Source organism: Cydia amplana, chromosome 9, assembly GCF_948474715.1.
Source record: "Cydia amplana chromosome 9, ilCydAmpl1.1, whole genome shotgun sequence".
In the NCBI taxonomy this organism is placed as follows: Eukaryota; Metazoa; Arthropoda; class Insecta; order Lepidoptera; family Tortricidae; genus Cydia; species Cydia amplana.
This window is the reverse complement of record NC_086077.1, coordinates 7,387,867-7,411,300: the sequence shown is the minus strand read 5'-3', so window position 1 is coordinate 7,411,300 and position 23,434 is coordinate 7,387,867. Positions and strand designations below refer to the sequence as shown.

At 40.0% G+C, this 23,434-nt stretch overlaps 1 protein-coding gene across 1 annotated transcript in view; it reads right to left on the bottom strand.

The window, feature by feature from the left end:
- Positions 1-23,434, bottom strand: part of LOC134651025 (kinesin-like protein KIF19) — a 38,615-nt gene that overhangs the window by 2,855 nt on the left and 12,326 nt on the right. Inside the window, exons 5-11 of the mRNA XM_063506001.1 lie at positions 7,384-7,625; positions 6,795-6,968; positions 6,391-6,556; positions 4,073-4,188; positions 3,328-3,615; positions 1,380-1,566; positions 661-874 (exon numbers count right to left, since the gene is read on the bottom strand). Coding sequence (XP_063362071.1) covers positions 661-874; positions 1,380-1,566; positions 3,328-3,615; positions 4,073-4,188; positions 6,391-6,556; positions 6,795-6,968; positions 7,384-7,625 — 1,387 coding nt within the window. The remainder of the gene's footprint in view (positions 1-660; positions 875-1,379; positions 1,567-3,327; positions 3,616-4,072; positions 4,189-6,390; positions 6,557-6,794; positions 6,969-7,383; positions 7,626-23,434) is intronic.

Below are 23,434 nucleotides of genomic sequence, written 5' to 3'. Positions count from 1 at the left end.
GCCCTGCAGCTGTAACATGATGTTGTCTATCACACGATACCTTCAAGCGCCCGTCGCTGGCGCGTGATGATCTCGTCGGAGAGTCTCCGCTGCGCGTCTCTCCGCTGCAGCGCGAGGTCCCTCCTCCTGAGCTCGTGCGCCCGGGCGGCGCGCTCGCCCTGCAGCTGTAACATGATGTTGTCTATCACACGATACCTTCAAGCGCCCGTCGCTGGCGCGTGATGATCTCGTCGGAGAGTCTCCGCTGCGCGTCTCTCCGCTGCAGCGCGAGGTCCCTCCTCCTGAGCTCGTGCGCGCGGGCGGCGCGCTCGCCCTGCAGCTGTAACATGAGGTTGTCTATCACACGATACCTTCAAGCGCCCGTCGCTGGCGCGTGATGATCTCGTCGGAGAGTCTCCGCTGCGCGTCTCTCCGCTGCAGCGCGAGGTCCCTCCTCCTGAGCTCGTGCGCGCGGGCGGCGCGCTCGCCCTGCAGCTGTAACATGAGGTTGTCTATCACACGATACCTTCAAGCGCCCGTCGCTGGCGCGTGATGATCTCGTCGGAGAGTCTCCGCTGCGCGTCTCTCCGCTGCAGCGCGAGGTCCCTCCTCCTGAGCTCGTGCGCGCGGGCGGCGCGCTCGCCCTGCAGCTGTAACATGAGGTTGTCTATCACACGATACCTTCAAGCGCCCGTCGCTGGCGCGTGATGATCTCGTCGGAGAGTCTCCGCTGCGCGTCTCTCCGCTGCAGCGCGAGGTCCCTCCTCCTGAGCTCGTGCGCGCGGGCGGCGCGCTCGCCCTGCAGCGCCAGCTTGTCGGCCTCCAGCTCGTGCACGCGGCACACCAGGGCCAGGACCTCGCGCTCCGGCCCGCTGCTGATGCGCGCGGGCAGCTCCTGGTAAACAGAGGCTTAGGTATATTATTTTAAGACACTTTAAGTAGGTATACTTGGTCAAGCAGATCTTGTCAGTAGAAAAAGGCGGCAAATTTGAAAAATGTAGGCGCGAAGGGATATCATCGAAGGGAAGGAATTTCGCGCCTTTTTTACTTGACCGGCTATATATCACAATCATCACACCTTTGCACGCTAGTTGCGGCCAAATAAAGAAGCATTTCTTTTGTTTCATGTTTTTTCAAACAATCAAAATTTTATCATACTTCACTATACAACAAGGTTCAAATTAAAAATAGGAAAACTTTGTATGGTAGGTCGTACGAGGCGCGTCGGAGGCAAACCAACGTACAACCCGTTACTCCAACCACTACAGCTCCTGCAACTCACATGCGCATTGGCGCTTTATTCCAGCTGACGATGAGGCCCGACTCGCACACGCCTAGTGCGCGCTCCATTCCTCCATGCCTTCTCCACAGTTCATACAGCGAGTCTACACAGTGTGTACCTGTTCGAGTTGCGCGCCGCGCAGGCGCACCTGCTCCAGCTGGCGCTCGACGCGCGCGCGCTCGGTGCGCGCCGTCTCCTGCTCGCGCTCCACGGCGGCCAGCTCGGCCCACGCCTGCTCCACCGCCACCTCGGCCTCCGCGCGCTCGTTGCCCGACGTACTGCTGCTACTGGACCCCGTGCCGCCTCTGAACACGATATATATGACACCGTAAGATTGTGAACCCGTTAGTTTATAATCTAACGTAGGTTAGGTTAGGTTAGATTATAATCTCCCTACCGTCAGTTTATAATGTAACTAGCGAGATTATAATATGACGAGTGTTTACAATTTTACGGTGACATATACAAATAATAGGGAATTTGACATTGTTTTAGGGTTCCGTACCCAAAGGGTAAAAACAGGACCCTATTACTAAGACTCCGCTTTCCGTCCGTCCGTCCGTCCGTCCGTCTGTCACCAGGCTGTATCTCACGAACCGTGATAGCTAGACAGTTGAAATTTTCACAGATGATGTATTTCTGTTGCCGCTATAACAGCAAATACTAAAAACAGAATAAAATAAAGATTTAAGTGGGGCTCCCATACAACAAACGTGATTTTTGACCGAAGATAAGCAACGTCGGGCGGGGTCAGTACTTAGATGGGTGACCGTTTTTTTGCTTGTTTTGCTCTATTTTTTGTTGATGGTGCGGAACCCTCCGTGCGCGAGTCCGACTCGCACTTGGCCGGTTTTTTATGAATGGTATCAGTCGATCAGGTTTATTTTGAGGATCAAATGTCTGTATGGGATCCATTGTCTTAAAGCAATACAAAAGTCACAAATGATGGTTAATGTCTGGCACCCGCACTTTACTGACGAAACGCTTCTAACAAAACGCGCAAAACCGCAAGTTTCCATTGTATTGTGATAAATTGCTCATTTTCTATCTAACTAGATTTAGTTATAGAATTCAACTTGTGTCAACAACCCTATTGCCCCGGTTTGTTAGACATTAAATACCTCGGTTATCATTAGGCTGGATAGGAAATGTGGGGTCGTAAAATTACCTGACAACTTTATGCAGGCTTTCAATACAGCTTCATGTCAATTTAGATACTTTAAGTAATTGAAATATTGTTTCAAGGTTACATTGCATAAAACCTCAAAATGTACAATACTATAATGATGGGTTTATAGAGGCGGTTAAACTGCATCTACTTAACGCTAGCCTCCGTAGATGACTGTCCAACTCCATGAGCCGCCGCCGCAGCCGCATCTGCTGCTAGAATATGAACTAGACAGTATACAATCTTAGATATGTACCTGTAGCTCTGATGTGTGCTGAGCCTCGAGGTGGGCATGTTGATGGGCTTGTAGAGGCGGTTGAACCGCGCCTCCCAGTGCGATATCGCGGCATGCTGTCTCTCCGCGTCCAGCGCTAGCCCTAGCAGATGGCTGTCCAGCTCCATGAGTCGCCGCCGCAGCCGCATCTGCTGCTAGAATATGAACTAGACAGTATACAATCTTAGACATGTACCTGTAGCTCTGATGTGTGCTGAGCCTCGAGGTGGGCATGTTGATGGGCTTGTAGAGGCGGTTGAACCGCGCCTCCCAGTGCGATATCGCGGCATGCTGTCTCTCCGCATCCAGCGCTAGCCCTAGCAGATGGCTGTCCAGCTCCATGAGCCGCCGCCGCAGCCGCATCTGCTGCTTGAATATGAACTAGACAGTATACAATCTTAGATATGTACCTGTAGCTCTGATGTGTGCTGAGCCTCGAGGTGGGCATGTTGATGGGCTTGTAGAGGCGGTTGAACCGCGCCTCCCAGTGCGATATCGCGGCATGCTGTCTCTCCGCATCCAGCGCTAGCCCTAGCAGATGGCTGTCCAGCTCCATGAGCCGCCGCCGCAGCCGCATCTGCTGCTTGAATATGAACTAGACAGTATACAATCTTAGATATGTACCTGTAGCTCTGATGTGTGCTGAGCCTTGAGGTGGGCATGTTGATGGGCTTGTAGAGTCGGTTGAACCGCGCCTCCCAGTGCGATATCGCGGCATGCTGTCTCTCCGCGTCCAGCGCTAGCCCTAGCAGATGGCTGTCCAGCTCCATGAGCCGCCGCCGCAGCCGCATCTGCTGCTTGAATGTGGAGACGATGGCTTCGCGGAGGGACTTCAGGTGGGCGGCGCTCTCTACAGTCTCCTGCTGCGACACTTCTGCTGCGATCTGCTGCTGCTCTTCTATTGTTCTTGTGCTGGTTAAATGAAAATTCAATTGCATAGAGTCCGTCTAAAGAGGCCCACTGATTACCAGTCTGCCGGACGATATCGGCCTGTCAGTTAGAACAAAAAGTTGACAGTTCCGAACAACTGACAGGCCGATATCGTCCGGCGGAATGTTAATCAGTGGGCCCCTTAAGACAACTTTGCACCGACTTCAACAACATGTTTTTATAAACGACATATTTTCATAGAGATTTGACTTTTGTATCCTTTCTATTTAATTTGTTACAGGCGTTGATAAAACAAACAATACGTATAGCACAGGGATACTGCACTAATTGCTGCAACTCCTTATAAACCGACGAATTGTTTTGCCTGTCTAGCCTGCCTAGCCTGCCTATTCCAACCTAGGCAGGAAAAGTAAACCTTACTTTCCAAGTAGGTAGCAAATAAGATAATTGTTACGTAGTTCCATTCCGTGGCACTTACCTTGAGCGGTCATCTTTCATCTTGAGCTTCAGCCTGGCGATCTCATCGCGCAGGTCGTTGATGACGGACCGGTACTGGGACAGGTGCATCGGCGTCGCTATCAACTCTCTTTCAACCTGCAAAACAAACTAAACTTCAAAATCACATGAAAATTTCAAAACACGTAAAGAAACCAACCAGTCTCTGTACAGTCAGCAGCAGAAGTTGCTAAGCGGGCGAGGTGTTCAAAATTACCTTGACGCGCTCTTTTTCTCATACACACCTGGCCCGCTTAGCAACTATTGCTGCAGACTGTACTTACATTCGTAAACAAAATAATTTTAACACGCACGAATGCAATAATTGATTTTCAATAGGTATTTTTTTTGCCTTGATAATTTAACACAACATTTGAACTTGATTCAACGCCACCGTTAAATTTTCCTTCTATTCTATTTAACGACCGCGATACATCTATATATCTGCAATATCCTCTATTAAGTTATGCTAATGCTAACCACAAGACTAAATAACTCCAAGACTTCCTTCTGACTAGACTATATAGTGCCCAAACAGGTACTTTCCTACCAAAACTGAGCGGTCAATAGCCTTATTCAATTGCATGTAGGTATAACTACCTATAACAGCATAACTATCACGACGTCGCTTTTACTTAGTCACTTGTAGTACGGATACGGTGGTACAGGCACAATAGAATAGGTATAGTATACTCGGATTTTACAAGGTTAACAAACCTTGAAACAACTATAGATACTTAAATTGACACAAAAATGGATCAAAGTACAAAACAGAAATGGGGGTGACTGGTAAAGTGCTATTTTCAAGACCAATATATTATTATGTCAATTTAAAAGTAAAATATAAGAGAATGGTAAGATACCTACGTATTAAGTCGTAGGGTTCGTGTCGAGTCGTATTATACTGGTAAGGAATTGGCGAAGGATAGAAAATGCTTAAAATAGTATTTTATGCAACCGTTGTTTAAGAGAGGCAAAAAAAGTCGAGTGGCGTGAGTAACAATTTGAGGCGAAGCCGAAAATTGTTAATAAAGACGCCACGAGTATTTTTTGACTCAGTTAAACAACGTTGCACACAATACTTTTTCTACGACCAAGCACTTACTTTCAAATAAAATTGTAAATTTAAAAAATATTTTTAATTCAAGAAATAGCAAAAATGCAGGGTACGGGCGGGAAAAGAATAAATGAATGAATGAAATAAAAAAACAACATAATTGTTCGGATTAATCCCTGCCGCTTCTTTTCGCCATCGCCCTACGCGACAACATTACCATCTTCACCACTTAGATGGTTGGCAGTACTCAACTGTGCGTTTCTCCAGAAACTTCCTGCCTCGCACAGCCAAACTGTGGAATGAACTGTCGCCTGCGGTATTTCCGGACCGATACGACCTTCAAACCTTCAAGAAAAGAGCGTACTCTCATCTTAAAGGCCGGCAACGCGCTTGCAACCCTTCTGGTGTTGCGGGTGTCCATGGGCGGCGGTAATCGCTTACCATCAGGTGATCCGTCTGCTCGTTTGCCTCCTATATCATAAAAAAAAACATGTCTATGGTTCACTTATATGTCAGGGATGACATTTAAAATAAGGTTGGCAACACTGTTATCATTCAATATTTTTTAAGTGGTCATTACACGAAGTATCGTAAAATCGCCAAAAAGATACTGCGTGTATGCACAAATTATTTTACAGTACATATGGGGCTACTTTTCCGCACTAGTGCGTAAAATAGCACTTTTCGTGCGTATGTCGAAACTTTAAAGTGCCATATGTACCTACTGTAAAACGTTGTTCGATACACGTGCGAATAGGTAATTCGCAACTCGTGTCGATTTAAAACACTCCCTTCGGTCGTGTTTTAATTTATCGCCACTCGTTTCGAATTTCCTCATTTTCGCACTTGTATCGAAAATAACTATTTTGGGGCATAGACTAGACTTATCTTGACAACTATAAGGTAGGGTTTTAATTTTTAATTAAGCGCGTGGTCTCGCGGTGCGCGCCGCCGGGGGTGACATGCGCCACCTGGCGTGGCCTGGCAGTACTTCACACGTACCCTGTTGGTGATGCAGGAGGCGCGCTGCGCGTAGTGTAGTGTTGAGCGCGTGGTCTCGCGGTGCGCGCCGCCGGGGGCGACATGCGCCACCTGGCGTGACCTGGCAGTACTTCACACGTACCCTGTTGGTGATGCAGGAGGCGCGCTGCGCGTAGTGTAGTGTTGATCGCGTGGTCTCGCGGTGCGCGCCGCCGGGGGCGACATGCGCCACCTGGCGTGACCTGGCAGTACTTCACACGTACCCTGTTGGTGATGCAGGAGGCGCGCTGCGCGTAGTGCAGTGTTGATCGCGTGGTCTCGCGGTGCGCGCCGCCGGGGGCAACATGCGCCACCATGGCGGTGCGGCAACGCCCGCCCAGCACCTCGCGCAACAGCCGCGTCAGCTTCGAGTCACGGTAGTTCACGTATCTGTAAACAAAACGGTGAAGGTCATAACGACGTGGTATCTTTACACACTTGGGTATATTTTTATCTAAGTACCTCAGACTTTTCGGGCGCGATATTTAGTTTGAGGTCCTTCGAGAGAGATAGAGATTGATATAGATTTGCATACCACATATGTACGATACAGTGATCGCCCTGGAAAGCTTTGGTGTATGTTTTATAATTGCACTCGCGTTGGCAATCGGTAGACCCTCAAACGTACCTAGCTCCACCCGATAGCGCCATGATACAGTTGGCAAGCGCCAGCAGCGACCGGTTGATATGCGCGCCTTCGAGACGCCGCGCTCGCAACCCAGCGCGCTCGGAGCCCGCCAGGTCGATCAGGAACAGGCGGCCGCGCTGCACGCCGCCTGACACGGGACTACTGACTGTAACACTGGAAAATTAAAAATAAAATCAATAATTTTCTTAGCCCCTCGTATGCGGCCTGTCAAATTTGATCATTGAAAAAGTGACCTTGACATTTACAACAATAGATTAAAATTCCCACGCACGGATCCGTGTCTAAGCATACGAGGGGTTAACTAACACTAATTTTGTTGGCTTTTTAGTTGGGTAACGTTTATGATTAAAACCCTGTAGACCTTGAATGAAAACGTATTGTAGATCGTCGTAAAATCTGGTCACCAAAATTCCACAATAAACGCTTCTGTCATGTGCGCTACGTTTTAGAAAGGGCTCTAAATATGACGTAAACACTGTAAACAGTACCAATGAAGTATGAAAGAGCGCCACGACGGGCGCGCCGCTGCCTTCGCCACGATATCCAATGAGAAAATATGTAAAGTTACCTAAGGAGCGCGTGTCCTCGGGAAGAATGTTCATTGGCATGCGTGGCCTCAGCCGTGCGTGCCCGGTCGCCGCGCGCCAGGAGCTCGGCGACGTGTCCGGCGCTGGTGGCGCGGACCTCGCTCAGCCCCGCCACTACGGGCGCGCCACTGCCGCCCTCGTCGCGCAGTTCGAGCGGCCCCGCCCCGGGGTTCAGCAGGTCACGAATGTTCTCGTTGTAAATCTCGATGTACGACATCTTTACCTGTAATTGATTCATACAGTTGGAACTGGCATAGCGAGCTGCAAAATTGCATCACGTAATGAATCAAGTTCGTAGGAACACTACACCTGCTTAGGATTGCTTCCGGCTAAAAACGCAATCATAGTAGCTATAGGGAAAATACATAGAGTAATAAAAAGTACGGATGACTCGATAATTCGAAACTCAAAGCGGTTCAAAAGAACTTCAAACAATAGAAAGCTAAAGAACTGCCGCAAACACTCGTTAAGGCCAGAAGATTAATTTGAAAACGATAGGTAAGTCATTAACTGGCCATTATTCATTACTCGGCAATTTAGTACACGTGTAGGTACATAGCAGCCACCCTATATTGATTCGGCTTTTAGCTCAAAGTACACATCCATTTGAAACACGTTAACAGAATCCATGAATATTCAATGAGTTCCATCGGTAACGAAAAACAGCCATTACTTACTATGACGTCTATGACTCACCGTCCTTATATTCGCGAAAGAACTTTCTACAGTTTGTTTTGACTATTACTTCAAAGTCTCATAGGTGTTTGTAGGTGTTGACCTAGCATTCAAGATTCGTGAGTCATTCGTAATTTGGCATAGGTCATAAGTAGTTAGGCGATATCTAAATTCTGAATAGGTAGGTAACTAGACTACAATTGACGCGATTGTGACGTAGGTTGTTATTAACGTTATTATGGTTGGGTGTCATTCTAATCACAGACATGTCGAATCACACTGGATTAATTGTGCGTAGTTGTAATGTTTCTAGCGGTCTCAGTTAACGTAACTAACGTTAAGCCTAAAATTAACCAACCAGTAAAGTAAACCTATCGTGATTTTAGCCTATTAGTGTAGAAAATTTACAATTTAAAGTAGTTTACCAGCAGGGCATAATTTTAAATAGGTAAATACATATATACTAAAAGACGGCTGATAGTGCAGCGCAGCGATTTGTAATCAGATGGACCGCGAGGTCGCCTTATCGCACCGCAAGTACCTGTGCTGCTAATAGCATTTTTTACCGAGCTTTCGTCTTAGGGAACCAATATAAGTGAGGGCTCACTAGGGCACAGTTGTTACGGGTTTGGAGTTCAAACTAAACTGGAATGCTTGCACACGGCAATAACAAAGTCTACCCACGGGCCACGTAAACAACATACTGCCTCCGCTATCTCCTATCTATAGTGCCCAATCAGGCATTAATTAAAAAGATATCTACGTCAGGAGAGCTGAAAGGGGCACTCCGATAATAGGCGGTTTAAAACGCACTTCTAGTATTTAATAAATTTAATAATCCAAACATGAACTTTTAAGTAAAACATGTCAACGTAAGTAGAACTTTCTTCCTTATTACGTCCTCGTTATTGGTATTTGTTGAAACAAAATTGAGTACGTTGACCTTGTTACCACGAGTATTTTCTTGTAAATATTAAATCGGTTTTATAGTTCTACTCCTACACCTACTTCCGGTTTTAAACACAGAAGTAAATGAACCTTCGACCTTTCCTTACGTTAATAAATTAGCTTGACACATTCATATTCAGTTAAAATGGAAGTAATGGAACAAAACAATCGATGGGTAAATAAAGTCATCTAGTTAGTATTCAGGAAGTATTATACTTATTCTCATGTTTTTGTAGTTCTACATAGCCATTTTGAAGTTTTAATGGATAAAGTCATCAATATTATGTTTTTAATAAATCATGATATTATGGTAACGGGTCTCTATTGTTTCCCAAATAGTTTTAAGTCACAATGTATTGTTTGCCCGCATTTTCGTTATTCATAATTCATTTGGTTCAGAAACGCGTCACTTTTCAGGATTGCCATAAAACAAACCTACCTAACCTAACCTAAACCATCTATAGGATAACTTGACGAAAATCCTGAAAAGTTAACGGATTCAGTTTTATGACTAATGATAATATAACAAACAATACATTATGACTTAAAACTTTATGGGAAAGAAATGGACCCCGATGGTAGTAATGGCCAAGGAACTAATATCAAATAATATAAAAACCCTTGTAGTTTAAATATGTTGGCAATATTTTAGCATCTAGACACGAGTCCTCTACGCACAGTAGGGCTACGACGTAGCAGATGAGTCTACGCCTACATTTTTGGGACCCATATATAAGGTTCACAGACTCATTATTTACTGAGAGCTAAGAAATTTTAACCCTGTTCACGAATAATTAATTTTTCATGAAGATTAAACAAAGATATTTGTCAATGTCAAGTAATTTATTTAATGTGTACCTATATTTTGTAAACTGTTAACAACTACACGCAAGGCTTTACTATAAGTTTTTACTTATAGTTACTTATGTCAACCGAGCTCCAAATATTTTGCCAAGACTTACATCTTTGATAAAGGGGGTTTAGGAGATTAGGTACACAAAAATCGATCCAACAGCTATATGGTGTTTAAAACGTATTGGCGTGGCGGGTACTTTATCTATGTTACTAATTTGAAACCAATTGAGCTGCGCCAGTGATTATGTCTTCGTGCTGTTGGCGTGTCAGGCGAGCTAAAGGTTAATAAATGCCGTCGTCTTACAGCGATAACGCTGAATATTTTATACAACATGCTTTCAGCTTTCAACGGCGTGACGTCAGCAAATAAACTGCTATCGAAGCTACTTTACACCATAACAGTACAATAAACAGGGTGAATAAGAGATACCAACTAATTACAACTCAATTTATTTAGTTATTTACTTAGTTACTCAGCTATTAGCTGATGTTTGAACATTTTTATAATGTGTACCTATATAAATTTCTTCTAAGATATTTATGGCTAAAATGTAAAAAAATTCCTCAGCTACCACTCCTTTAAAGCTTTGCGCCTATACCAAAAACTATATAAATTAGTTTAAAATAATTTGACATGAATAAATCCAAATCGACCTAAGTAAGTTACGGTTTTTAGGGTTCCGTAGCCAAATGGCAAAAAACGGAACCCTTATAGATTCGTCATGTCTGTCTGTCTGTCTGTCCGTCTGTCTGTCCGTCCGTATGTCACAGCCACTTTTCTCCGAAACTATAAGAACTATACTGTTGAAACTTGGTAAGTAGATGTATTCTGTGAACCGCATTAAGATTTTCACACAAAAATAGAAAAAAAAACAATAAATTTTTGGGGTTCCCCATACTTCGAACTGAAACTCAAAAATTTTTTTTTCATCAAACCCATACGTGTGGGGTATCTATGGATAGGTCTTCAAAAATGATATTGAGGTTTCTAATATCATTTTTTTCTAAACTGAATAGTTTGCGCGAGAGACACTTCCAAAGTGGTAAAATGTGTGTCCCCCCCCCCCTGTAACTTCTAAAATAAGAGAATGATAAAACTAAAAAAAATATATGATGTACATTACCATGTAAACTTCCACCGAAAATTGGTTTGAATGAGATCTAGTAAGTAGTTTTTTTTTTATACGTCATAAATCGCCTAAATACGGAACCCTTCATGGGCGAGTCCGACTCGCACTTGGCCGCTTTTTGAGAATACAAATTATGGGATCACTTGATACCTATTTTTCCGTGTGCCATAGTGCTACGACGTAGCCCGTAGCATTGTTTTCCCCCGAGTGAATATTGTGCGTAGATCATTTTGAACTATTATTACTACGTAGACGCATGACACCGCTTGTGTGTCATTCCTACACATTGAAAATCTAACTACAACAACTCCTTGTAAAACGTTAGAAAAGATTGAGGTAATTACCTAGACGCAACATACAGGATGAAATTTTAATCACCAGCCATACTCTGCGTGATACTTATATATCACTATCACTACATAGTATAAAACAAAGTCGCTTGCCGCTGTCTGTCTGTCTGTATGTATGCTTAGATCTTTAAAACTACGCAACGGATTTTGATGCGGTTTTTTTAAACAGTGATTCAAGAGGAATAAGGTTTATGTATAATTTTTTAACCCGTGAGAAGCCAGGGCGGGTCGCTAATAGTGACTATAAAGGTCATACTGAACAACTTTTATTAACGGGACCAATGCCGAAATCGCGAAAAAAATGTTGGCTGTTTCATACATTTCGGCTGATGTGGCTGGATTTCTATATGAGACTGGCAAATTTAATATCGCGATTACGGCATTGGTCCCATATTCAAAGTTGTTCAGTATGACCTATAAAGTCACTTAGTCTGGAGTTAAATTAAATACAAGTCGTCTCCTTCACGATTTTCGTAGACATCTCTTCTAAATACCTAAAACTGGTATGGATGTGTTCCTCGTGGTCTCTAGAATACGAATTGACCGGTTTTAGTTTATGGAGAGGGGGACGTGTCGATAAAAAGGGGGGGAATGTGGGCGGCCGACCAGCATTGATATTTGTTCACATCTTGAGTCCTATGGGACCGATCGGTTCGTTTGGGCCCGGCCACATGTCAGCGGTGCGGCGCCGCCGCCGCCGCGCGGCGCGGCACCGCAGAAATCTGCGGCGACGCCCGCCGCAACGCAAAATTTTGCGGTGCCGCGCTGCGGCGCCGCAAAGCGGTGCGCGGCGCCGCGCGCGGTGCCGCAAAGCGGTGAGTTTCGCCGCGCGCGGTGCCGCAAAGCGGTGAGTTTCGCCGCGCGCGGTGCCGCCAAGCGGCGTGCGGCGCCGCGTGCGATGTCAAGCTGCATAGTAAAGAATAAAATTCGACTACCAGTTGTTTAATCAGACATGGATCCCTTCACACGTGTTCTGCTCTTGCTGTTGTTATAGCGATAGCGGTTCGCCAAAAAACGCTGCAAATGGTGTTAAAGGTATGAAAATCGGTACGATTGAGCTTTAGGACATTTGAAACAATTTGACCCGAAGCACCAACAAATAAAAAAAACGAGAGGAGTTATGACGTCATCTTTTTTTTTGTATGAAATTTAAAAAAAAATTGTTTAGAAACCTATCGTGTGTAGTATTAAACGAAAGGGCTTTCTGAGCCGATTCCAAAAATATATCACATCATTACATTTGAGTCATTTTTTTTTAATTATAATAAAAATATTTTTCAAAACATACCAAGTTTGGGTTTCTCCAGATACAATACCGTTAAATTTTTTTTTTTGTTAAATATACCTCAAATTATACCTAATATCCTCATATCTAATTCTAATAAAGCAATTTTGAAAATATTTACATTTAGTATATTTGTTTTAATTTTTTCTACTCCCGTATCTTTATTTGTCATTTAAAAGGTCATCATACACACACCTTTAAACCCCTATGTTATAGTTGTCAAGACAAGTCTTTAGTCTATTCCCCAAAAAAGTATTTGTGCATACACGCAGTATCTTTTTGGTACTTTTACGATACTTCGTGTAATCACCACTTAAAAAATATTGTATGAAATACATTGTTGCAAACCTAATTTTAATTGACTGATGAGTACTAAGTGCATTGCTGCCAATTTACAAAATATTCGTTAGGTTCTATAGTAGAAACAATAAAATTCCTTCAGAAGTCAGAAACGCGCATGTGACACCCGTAATATAGCAAGATCCATAGACTACGAACACCGCTTAGCGTTGCTTGTTAGTCTCCATAGGCTACTGTGGCCAAAATCGAGAAAAAAAAACTATCCAAAATTGTAATTTAACTAAGAGCAAGTACCAGGGCCTCATGAGTTACTAGAAGGTGTCGCTGACCATCCGGCCGTGGGGCGCGGGGCGCGGTGGCCGAGTCGCGTATCTTAGCTGTAGGTATACTTTTGGTTTGTTTACCTACATATATGTCCTATATAATTTCCACTTGTTTAAAGTATTATTTTTTTTGAATGAAAAATATTTGTTAAATTTACAATTTTTTTTTCAAAGTAAGTAAGTGCTTGGTCGTAGAAAAAGTATTGTATGCAACGTTGTTTAACTGAGTCAAAAAATACTCGTGGCGTCTTTATTAACAATTTTCGGCTTCGCCTCAAATTGTTACTCACGCCACTCGTCTTTTTTGACCCCTCTTAAACAACGGTTGCATAAAATACTATTTCAATTTTACAAAGTGTAATAATACCCCTGCCGAATTATACTCATAATGTCATTCGGGTAAAATAAGAGTATTGAAACTTGGTTTACATGTTCCTTTGGTAATATCTAAGCTTTAAGTAAGAAAAAGTTCTCATAAGTGGGGGGTGGAGAACTCGGGGAAAGGGGGGGGGGGGTTAAAGGTGAGATTTTTCAGTTAATTCTTACATAAATAATTTTTACTACGACTTATAGATTCCGAGATATAAGCGACTTTCTGGAAAAACCGTTATACTTATATTAATTTTATGCTTTCTATTTAAATATTTAATTGAGAGATTCATAGATCACACTTTGTAAAATTGAAAAATTTAAAAAAAAGTACTTGATGAAATTATTTTCAAAATTGCTTTCTTAGGGTTAGATACCTAATATCCTAATAGGATAATAGGAATAATAGGATATTAGGTATAATTTGAGGTATATTTTACAAAAAAATATTGAACGGTATTGTATCTGGAGAAGCCCAAACTTGGTATGTTTTGAAAATTATTTTTATTATAATTAAAAAAAACCGGCCAAGTGCGAGTCGGACTCGCGTTCCAAGGGTTCAACACAATACACAATTTTTAACAATATGTTTTTTTTAATGAAAAGTCAGTAAAATGTCTTTAAAAAACCCGTAGGGGTCGGATCAAAAACTAAGTACTTAAGTCCGACTCACGCTTGACTGCATATTTCTAATAGGTTTTCCTGTCATTTATAGGTAAAGAACTATTTAGTGTATTTTTTCAATATTTTAGACCCAGTACCTAGTTTCAGAGATAAAGAGGGGGAAAGGGTCATTTTTTTTTCTATTTTCTTGAATAACTGCTAAACTATTTATCTTAAAATGATCATTCCAAATTTTAATTAATAATTAAATTAATAAACTTTACTTTGAAACACTTTTAGGTACAGAAATTTACAAACTTTTCTCAAAATGAGCTCTTTCATTTGATATGTAACACGATATCTTAGTTTGAAAAACTTTATTTTTTAATTTGCTTTTTTACCCCCCAAAAGTGGCCTACATATTTAAAATTCATTTGTTTACGTTACATATATGTCCGTCTTTGGGTCACAAACTTACATATGTGTGCCAAATTTTAACTTCATTAAAAGTGAGTAAAATGTCTTTAAAAATCCCGTAGGGGTCGGATCAAAATCTAAGTACTTAAGTCCGACTCACACTTGACTGCACATTTCTAATAGGTTTTCCTGTCATCTATAGGTAAAGAACTATTTAGTGTAATTTTTTCAAAATTTTAGTCCAGTAGTTTCAGAGATAAAGGGGAGGAATGGTAATTTTTTGCCTATTTTCTTGAATAACTGCTAAACTATTTACCTTAAAATTATAAAAAAAATATATTTGAGATTCTCAAAATGAGATCTTTCATTTGATATGTAACACGATATATTTTGAATAACTTTATTTTTTTATTTGCTATTTTACCCCCCAAAAGTGGCCTCCATATTTAAAATTCATTTGTGTACGTTACATGTCCGTCTTTGGATCACAAACTTACATATGTGTGCCAAATTTCAACTTATTGAAAAGTGAGTAAAATGTCTTTAAAAAACCCGTAGGGGTCGGATCAAAAACTAGTACTTAAGTCCGACTCACGCTTGACTGCACATTTCTAATAGGTTTTCCTGTCATCTATAGGTTAAGAACTATTTAGTGTATTTTTTTCATTATTTTAGACCTAGTAGTTTCAGAGATAAAGGGGGGGGAATGGCCATTTTTTGCCTATTTTCTTGAATAACTGCTATTTATCTTAAAATTATAAAAAAATATATATTTGAGATTCTCAAAATGAGCTCTTTCATTTAATATGTAACACGATATAGTTTGAAAAACTTTATTTTTAAATTTCTCTTTTACCCCCCAAAAGTGGCCTTCATATTTAAAATTCATTTATTTACGTTACATGTTCGTCTTTGGGTCACAAACTTACATATGTGTGCCAAATTTCAACTTTATTGGTCCAGTAGTTTCGGAGAAAATAGGCTGTGACAGACGGACGGACAGACAGACGCACGAGTGATCCTATAAGGGTTCCGTTTTTTCCTTTTGAGGTACGGAACCCTAAAAAAAATGACTGAAATGTAATGATATGATATTTTTGGAATCGGCTCAGAAAGCCCTTTCGTTTAATACCACACACGATAGGTTTCAAAACACTTTTTTTTAAATTCCATACAAAAAAAAGCGGCCAAGTGCGAGTCGGACTCGCCCATGAAGGGTTCCGTATTTAGGCGATTTATGGCGTATTAAAAAAAACTACTTACTAGATCTCGTTCAAACCAATTTTCGGTGGAAGTTTACATGGTAATGTGCATCATCTATTTTTTTTAGTTTTATCATTCTCTTATTTTAGAAGTTACAGGGGGGGGGGGACACACATTTTACCACTTTGGAAGTGTCTCTCGCGCAAACTATTCAGTTTAGAAAAAAATGATATTAGAAACCTCAATATCATTTTTGAAGACCTATCCATATACCCCACACGTATGGGTTTGATGAAAAAAAAAATTTTGAGTTTCCCTTCGAAGTATGGGGAACCCCAAAAATTTATTGTTTTTTTTTCTATTTTTGTGTGAAAATCTTAATGCGGTTCACAGAATACATCTACTTACCAAGTTTCAACAGTAGGTATAGTTCTTACAGTTTCGGAGAAAAGTGGCTGTGACATACGGACGGACAGACGGACAGACGGACAGACAGACAGACAGACATGACGAATCTATAAGGGTTCCGTTTTTTGCCATTTGGCTACGGAATCCGAAAAAGATAACTCATCTCATTTTTTTTTAATGGTGCTTCGGGTCAAATTGTTTCAAATATCCTAAAGATCAATCGTACCGATTTTCATACCTTTAACATCATTTGCAGCATTTTACTGAATTTCTCGGTGTACTGCCAGCGCTATTAAGAAGGCGCAGAAATAAAAAAACAATTGAAAAGAAAATTTTGGCTGAACCCATATCTTCGTATAATGAATGAAGATGCAAATCATTTCAAAAGAAAATACGGGCGCGGCACCGCAGAAATCTGCGGCGCCGCACGCCGCTCGGCGGCACCGCGCGCGGCGAAACTCACCGCTTTGCGGCACCGCGCGCGGCGCCGCGCACCGCTTTGCGGCGCCGCAGCGCGGCACCGCAAAATTTTGCGTTGCGGCGGGCGTCGCCGCAGAGCGGTTTGCGGCGCCGCAGATTTCTGCGGTGCCGCGCCGCGCGGCGGCGGCGGCGCCGCACCGCGTACATGTGGCCGGGCCCTTTCAGGTGTCGTTTGAAAGAGTATTAAACGTGCTATTATTGCTTCATAATAACTGTAGTCATAACTGTAGTCGTTTAGAAAATATTTTAAAATATATGATTTTTTACCGTGCATGGATGGCATAAGTACTGACAAAACATGCGTCTAACTCAATAAATTATAACTTTACCGCAATTAATGTTATTACAAAATAAACGAGAAATTTCATTAGCTTTCTAAAAACATAAGGTTTATTGGTGTATGGTATTATATAACCATGTAATGATGAATTTTGTTCAGCATGGGTCACTACGCACCGTCACGTAAATGGCGGGCGACCGACCTCAACTGTTCATTGTTTCTCGGGTTCTATTTTACTGATCAATTGGTGATGGATACCATTAGAAAGAGTGTTAAATGTACAATAATTGGTTTCTAATAACCGTAGTCATAACTGTAGTCATTTACAAAATAATTGAAAATATATGATTTTTACCGTGCATGGACATAAGTACTGGTAAAACATGCTTCTAACTCAATAGATTATAACATTACCGCAATAAATATTTTCAAAATATACGGGAAATTTTATGAGCTATCCAAAAATATAAGTTTTATTGCTTTATAATGTTGTATAACTAAGTAATCATGAATTTTGTTCAGCATGGGTACTGTGCACCGTCACTTAAATGGAGCCCGGCCATCGTTGAGTTTTCATTATATTTCGGGTTCTATTTTTCTGATACATGGTGGATACCATTTGCAAGCATATTAAATTTTCTGTGAATACTCGATTGTTTGAAATCTGAGGCCCAAAATAACCATTTTAAAAATATTAAAGAAAATGTTTAATTTTTACCTTAGAAGTTTGCTTAGTGACTGAAATAATTTGAGAAAGAGATAATGTAGTAAATATAGCGTGAAATTTTTAGAGTAAAATCAGCAAACTATTTATTAACTTTCCAAAAATATTGTTTAGTTACCGTACAACTATAAACATATATGTAGGTATGCCAGGACCAATTTCGCCAAGCAAGCAAACACACGGCGCGGCGAGCGCCTGGTAGACCAGCAGCATTCTATTATTGTTTGACAGTACATTTTATAATGTAGGTATCCAAAATGATAAAATATCGATATAAATGATGGTTTGTTTGTTTTGTTTTTTTATCACAGGAAACTTAAGTATATTTTGACTCTTTTGACAAAAGCCCAGTTCTAGGTTCATAACATCGTTAAGTTCGTAGCTTTCATGATTGCAAAACCACTGCATATGAAGTACTTAATATCTGTGTTGTTATTTGACTCACTCGTCTACACGTAAAACGTTTTCAAACCCACTCCGTAGTTAATAATTTAAAATCACCTTTTTAGTGAAATCTGAGGCTTGTGGCGTTAAAGAGATATTTGTCGCCGCACGCTCCAGGATGCAAAATAAGTGACTACTATTTGAGTAGCAGCGTATGTCCACATAATAACTATCCGTGAAGTCCGGTTTTAAGTATAGTAATAGTAAGATAAGGTCAATATTGAGTAAACTATCTATATTATATTTATTTACTATTTTATTTTACGGTCTAATTTATAGTTTTTGCTTACCTATTGATTCATTGGCGTTTGGCATTGTAGTTTTAGCTTGTAAGTATGACTCTATTGACAGTTATAAGATGTACTACGGTATTTAAATAACGCTCGTCTGTAACTACATGATCTTAGATCTATAATAGCGACTCATAACTTCTCTGTTCGACTGTAAGTCATACAAGAGAGTTAAGTAGCGATTGCGATATAAAAAGCTATAAGTAGAAGACTTTATCACACGTTTAGAACCTTAAGTGCAAATTGCAGATTATTACTCATATAGATGTTAAGGTTGTTCAATTCACTTTGAGCTATAAGCTATAATACTAGCAGCTTAACATGCAATATAGCTCCCAAAACAGCTACTGTAGATCTTAAATCTTTAGATGAACCTTTTAAACACTTTTATCTCACCAGAGCCTGTAAACTGTAAACTAAGACTATAGATGTAGCTATTCTAGAGCCAGGCTGTCTTTAGGTAAGAAAATAGGTGCTAAGTGTCGCCTAATTGTTTGTTGGGATTTATATGACGGTGCGCAGTGACCCATGCTGAACAAAATTCATTATTACTTGGTTATATAATATCTTACACCAATAAATCTTATGTTTTTGGAAAGCTAATGAAATGTCTCGTATATTTTGTAAATACATTAATTGCGATAAAGTTATAATTTATTAAGTTAGAACCATGTTTTAGCAGTACTTATGTGCATGCACGGTAAAAAATCATGTTTTCAATTATTTTGAAAATGACTAAAGTTATGACTACAGTTATTGAAAACCAATTATAGTACGTTTAATATTCTTTCAAATGGTATCTATCACGAACTGATCAATAAAATAAAACCCGAGAAATAATGAAAAGTTGACGCCGATCGCCTGCCATTTACGTGACGGCGCTTAGTGACCCATGCTGAACAAAATTCGTAATTACTTGGTTATATAATATCATACACCAATAAAACTTATATTTTTGGAAAGCTAATGAAATTTCACGTACATTTTGTAAGAATATTATTGGAGTAAAGTTATAATTTATTGAGTTAGACGCATATTTTATCAGTACTTATGCCATCCATGCACGGTAAAAAAATCAAATATTTTAAAATATTTTGTAAATTACTAAAGTTATGACTACGGCTATTAGAAACCATTTATTGTACGTTTAATAACCTTTCAAATGGTACCTATCAGCAATTGATCAATAAAATAGAACCCGAGAAATAATGAAAAGTTTACGTCGGTCGCCCGCCATTTACGTGACGGTGCGTAGTGACCCATGCTGAACAAAATTCGTTATTAATTGGTTATATAATATCATACGCCAATAAAACTTATGTTTTTGGTAAGCTAATGAAATGTCTCGTATATTTTGCAATAAAATAATTGCGGTATTGTTGTAATTTATTGAGTTAGGCGCATATTTAATCAGTACTTATGCCATCCATGCACTGTATAAAATCAAATATTTTAAAATATTTTGTAAACGACTACAGTTATGACTACGGTTATTATGAAACAATAATAGCACGTTTAATACTCTTTCAAACGACACCTCACACGAACCGATCGGTCCCATAGGACTCAAGATGTGAACAAATATCAATAATGGTCGGCCGCCATCTTTGCCCCCCTTTTTTTCGACCCGTCCCCCACTCCATAAACTAAAACCGGTCATTTCGTATTCTAGAGATCACGAGGAACACATCCATACCAGTTTTAGGTATTTAGAAGAGATGTCGACGACTTTTCTCAAAACAGGCCGATTTCCACCTGTCTAACTACGCAGAGTGTATGGCTGGTGATTAAAATTCTATTAGGCGATAGTCTATTAAGAAAATGACAAAACAAAACCATTATGTTTACTTTTTATATTATTCAATCATCGATAAGGTCAATTACTTAAGTGGTAGAGGCTTTCCAAATACCTACTATCATTCTAATCTTAAGTGCCCTGAATATAGAATCAAATCAGATGAGGACAAGTAGATGAGGTCCCACCGACGGCAAGTTTTTGACCAGGGTTGACGACCGGCCGCGACAGTTGCTCGACCACGTGAAACATGTCAATGAAAGTACATATTACAAAAGAAATTCCACCATTTTGTTTGTCTCCATCATGTTGTTTTGTGTCATGTTTGCATTTTGTTTGGAGTGGCCAGACATAGCACTAGACAGAGATTTGTGGAGAATTTGGGGGAGGCCTTTGGCCAGCAGTGGGACACGACGGGCTCCAAATAATAATAATAATAATAATGTTTGTCTCACCTACGCATAATTTGTAGGTACCTACTGCTCCAAGATTACTTATTTTACCTTAGGTAAATGCCACACTTCCACTATGTTGACATTGGCCTTTCCTTACATGAAAATTTCATTAAAATAACAGCTAACCAAAACGAAACCCCTCTGAAATAATATTTCCACATCGACATTTTTGTTTATAAACCGTCAGCAATCCTCAGACGGGTTTGATGGCTATCCCAATGTCAATCAGCCGGGCCGTCGGCAATGACCTTGCGGGGGGGCATGGCATGCCGGCACTAATGGTAGTACCACCCCCACGAAACCACAGACACCTTTTAACCATCTACATATACGTTCTAACGCCACTCTCACCAAATTATAAGGACTCGACGACACGTTTAAAATTAAATGCGTTGCTGTGTGTGGATAGTTTGAGTTTAATGACGTCATTTTAAAAGCTCACTTCCTATTTACGTAGTTTTAGATAAGCGATCTCGATACTATTGAAGCATTACCTATGTATAAAACTATATAGAGTGTCGATCCAAAAAATATCTGTTGTTTCATTAATATTGAGAGTTCTTAGGTATAGTTAAAAAACAGCTATTCCGTTAGATGATATATAATATAAGTAGGGACTCATAAACAACACGAAACCAAACAAAAACATTTTTACATTCCTACAAGAACATTACACCGTAACAAATGATTACTGCATAAGTGGACTTAAATTGACGTGGAAAAGTTATAATGAGCGCCCGTGAGGCTAAACGGGAGTAAAAACAAGCAAATTATACGTATATCTATAAAATAATCGCAACACCTTATTTGGCCTGCATTTTTCATTACCGGCCTGTATTGGGCCCGTTTATGCTAGAAATTGCGTATTAGCATAACATCCGGTCGGTCAAGGTCCGTCGTTGTATTAGCATAAGCCACGCTTAGTTTTCGAATAATTTATTATATCACAGTGTTAATACACTAAAATTTACGGCAACGATTCCAAGGTGTAAGTAAACCGACCTGTTTTTGTACAAGTACCTACCGTTCTTACATAAAACGTTTATTAAATCAAAACTTTTACGAGACTATCACTGAATAGAAACTCTTGCCTTTTATAGTTACTTAATAGGAAATATTTATTATATCTTATAATTATAATATCATTGTATTTTATTAAATATAATCAAAAAAATAAATTTACAACGAAAACCTGAGCGAATTAAGATCACTTAATTTGTTTAGGTACACTAAACTTGTAACTTTTAATATACCTCTTATTAAAAAAAAATCTATTTATTTCGCTAAAAAAGTACTTAAATCTACATACATCTGTGTGCAAAATCTCTAGTATGAGATTATGTGCGCGGTCACTAAACTCGCGTTTTGATGTTACCTAATAATACATTGAGTAATTCGAAATATAAATATCGACTTTTCTTAATTTAACTAATGGGTTTATGGGTTCATTATTACAATAAATACCTACATATTTAGCCGCTTATTTTCTCCTAAATTAAAACTGTCGATAAGTACCTACAAAATATTATCAACAGTAAGCCAAACCGTTTTATAAAGCACAGCTAACCGTCAAAGTAGCAGTACCTATTAATCTTTGAATAAACTTGCCCATACACTCGCCAAGCTATGAATTTTATTTATTATCATTACATTACCACTTCAGTACCTAAGTGGCGAATTGTTAAAATGAATTAACATTCAATTTCAGTATGAATGGTAAAGCAACAATTTTCTTGCAAACAGTACATTCGACGTTTTGACTTTGTCACTTGGGCTTATTCCATTGTAATAACGTTCCTACGAGGCGAATAAAAGAACCTCGCTTTTCACTTGTCAGTGAACGGCCTCGGCGAAGTATCCCGTTCGCAAGAATGAAAGGCGGCAGAAAACCTTTTATATTAATCTAATATCCTGTTAAAGAACACATTGTTGGATTAAAGCAGTACAATGGGAGCTTCTTGAGCGAATAGGCGTTTTTATACAAGGTCGTTCCACTATGATTGTGGCTGAGGCGCATCATTAACGGTTAATTCACCTTGCACCAAATTAATATTGATTTAACATAGCTGTTTGTTCTTTATCCGACAGCCTAAAAATAAGGTTTTCAATTTAACGGGTTTTATACATTTAAGGTGTATTCGGGTATTTCCGAATGAAAACAAATAGTGGCAGATAATTTCGAAAACGGACTCTTATTACAACGGAATATGAGTGATTTTTACATGATTTTCGGGATTGCCCGATTCCCGAAATTACCCGAATACACCTTATAACGATAACTTCGTTATTAGTTACATTGTCAGAGCGTTTGACTCACATGGTTTATGTCGTGTTGGAGCTTGGCTCTCAAAGATACTTTACAAATTCATTGTTAGCGAAATGCTACAAAACTATTTATATTTAGTATTTACCTAATAAGAAAATTTTAAGTAATTTCCAAAGTGGGTGGGTAGATTATACATATACAATACAATACAAATACTCTTTATTGCACACCTCATTACAGAAAACAACACATACATATGTTACATATATAACAATTAATAATTTAATTCATGATTCTGGCCCTTACTAATATATTCTATGTCACTTAAACGACGCAATATTTCCGGGAAGGTCTTTCGTGACGTTCCTCCCTGTATAAGATACCTAACGTATAAACTCCCGGAAGCTCATTTCTGAAAATCCGTCATGCCAT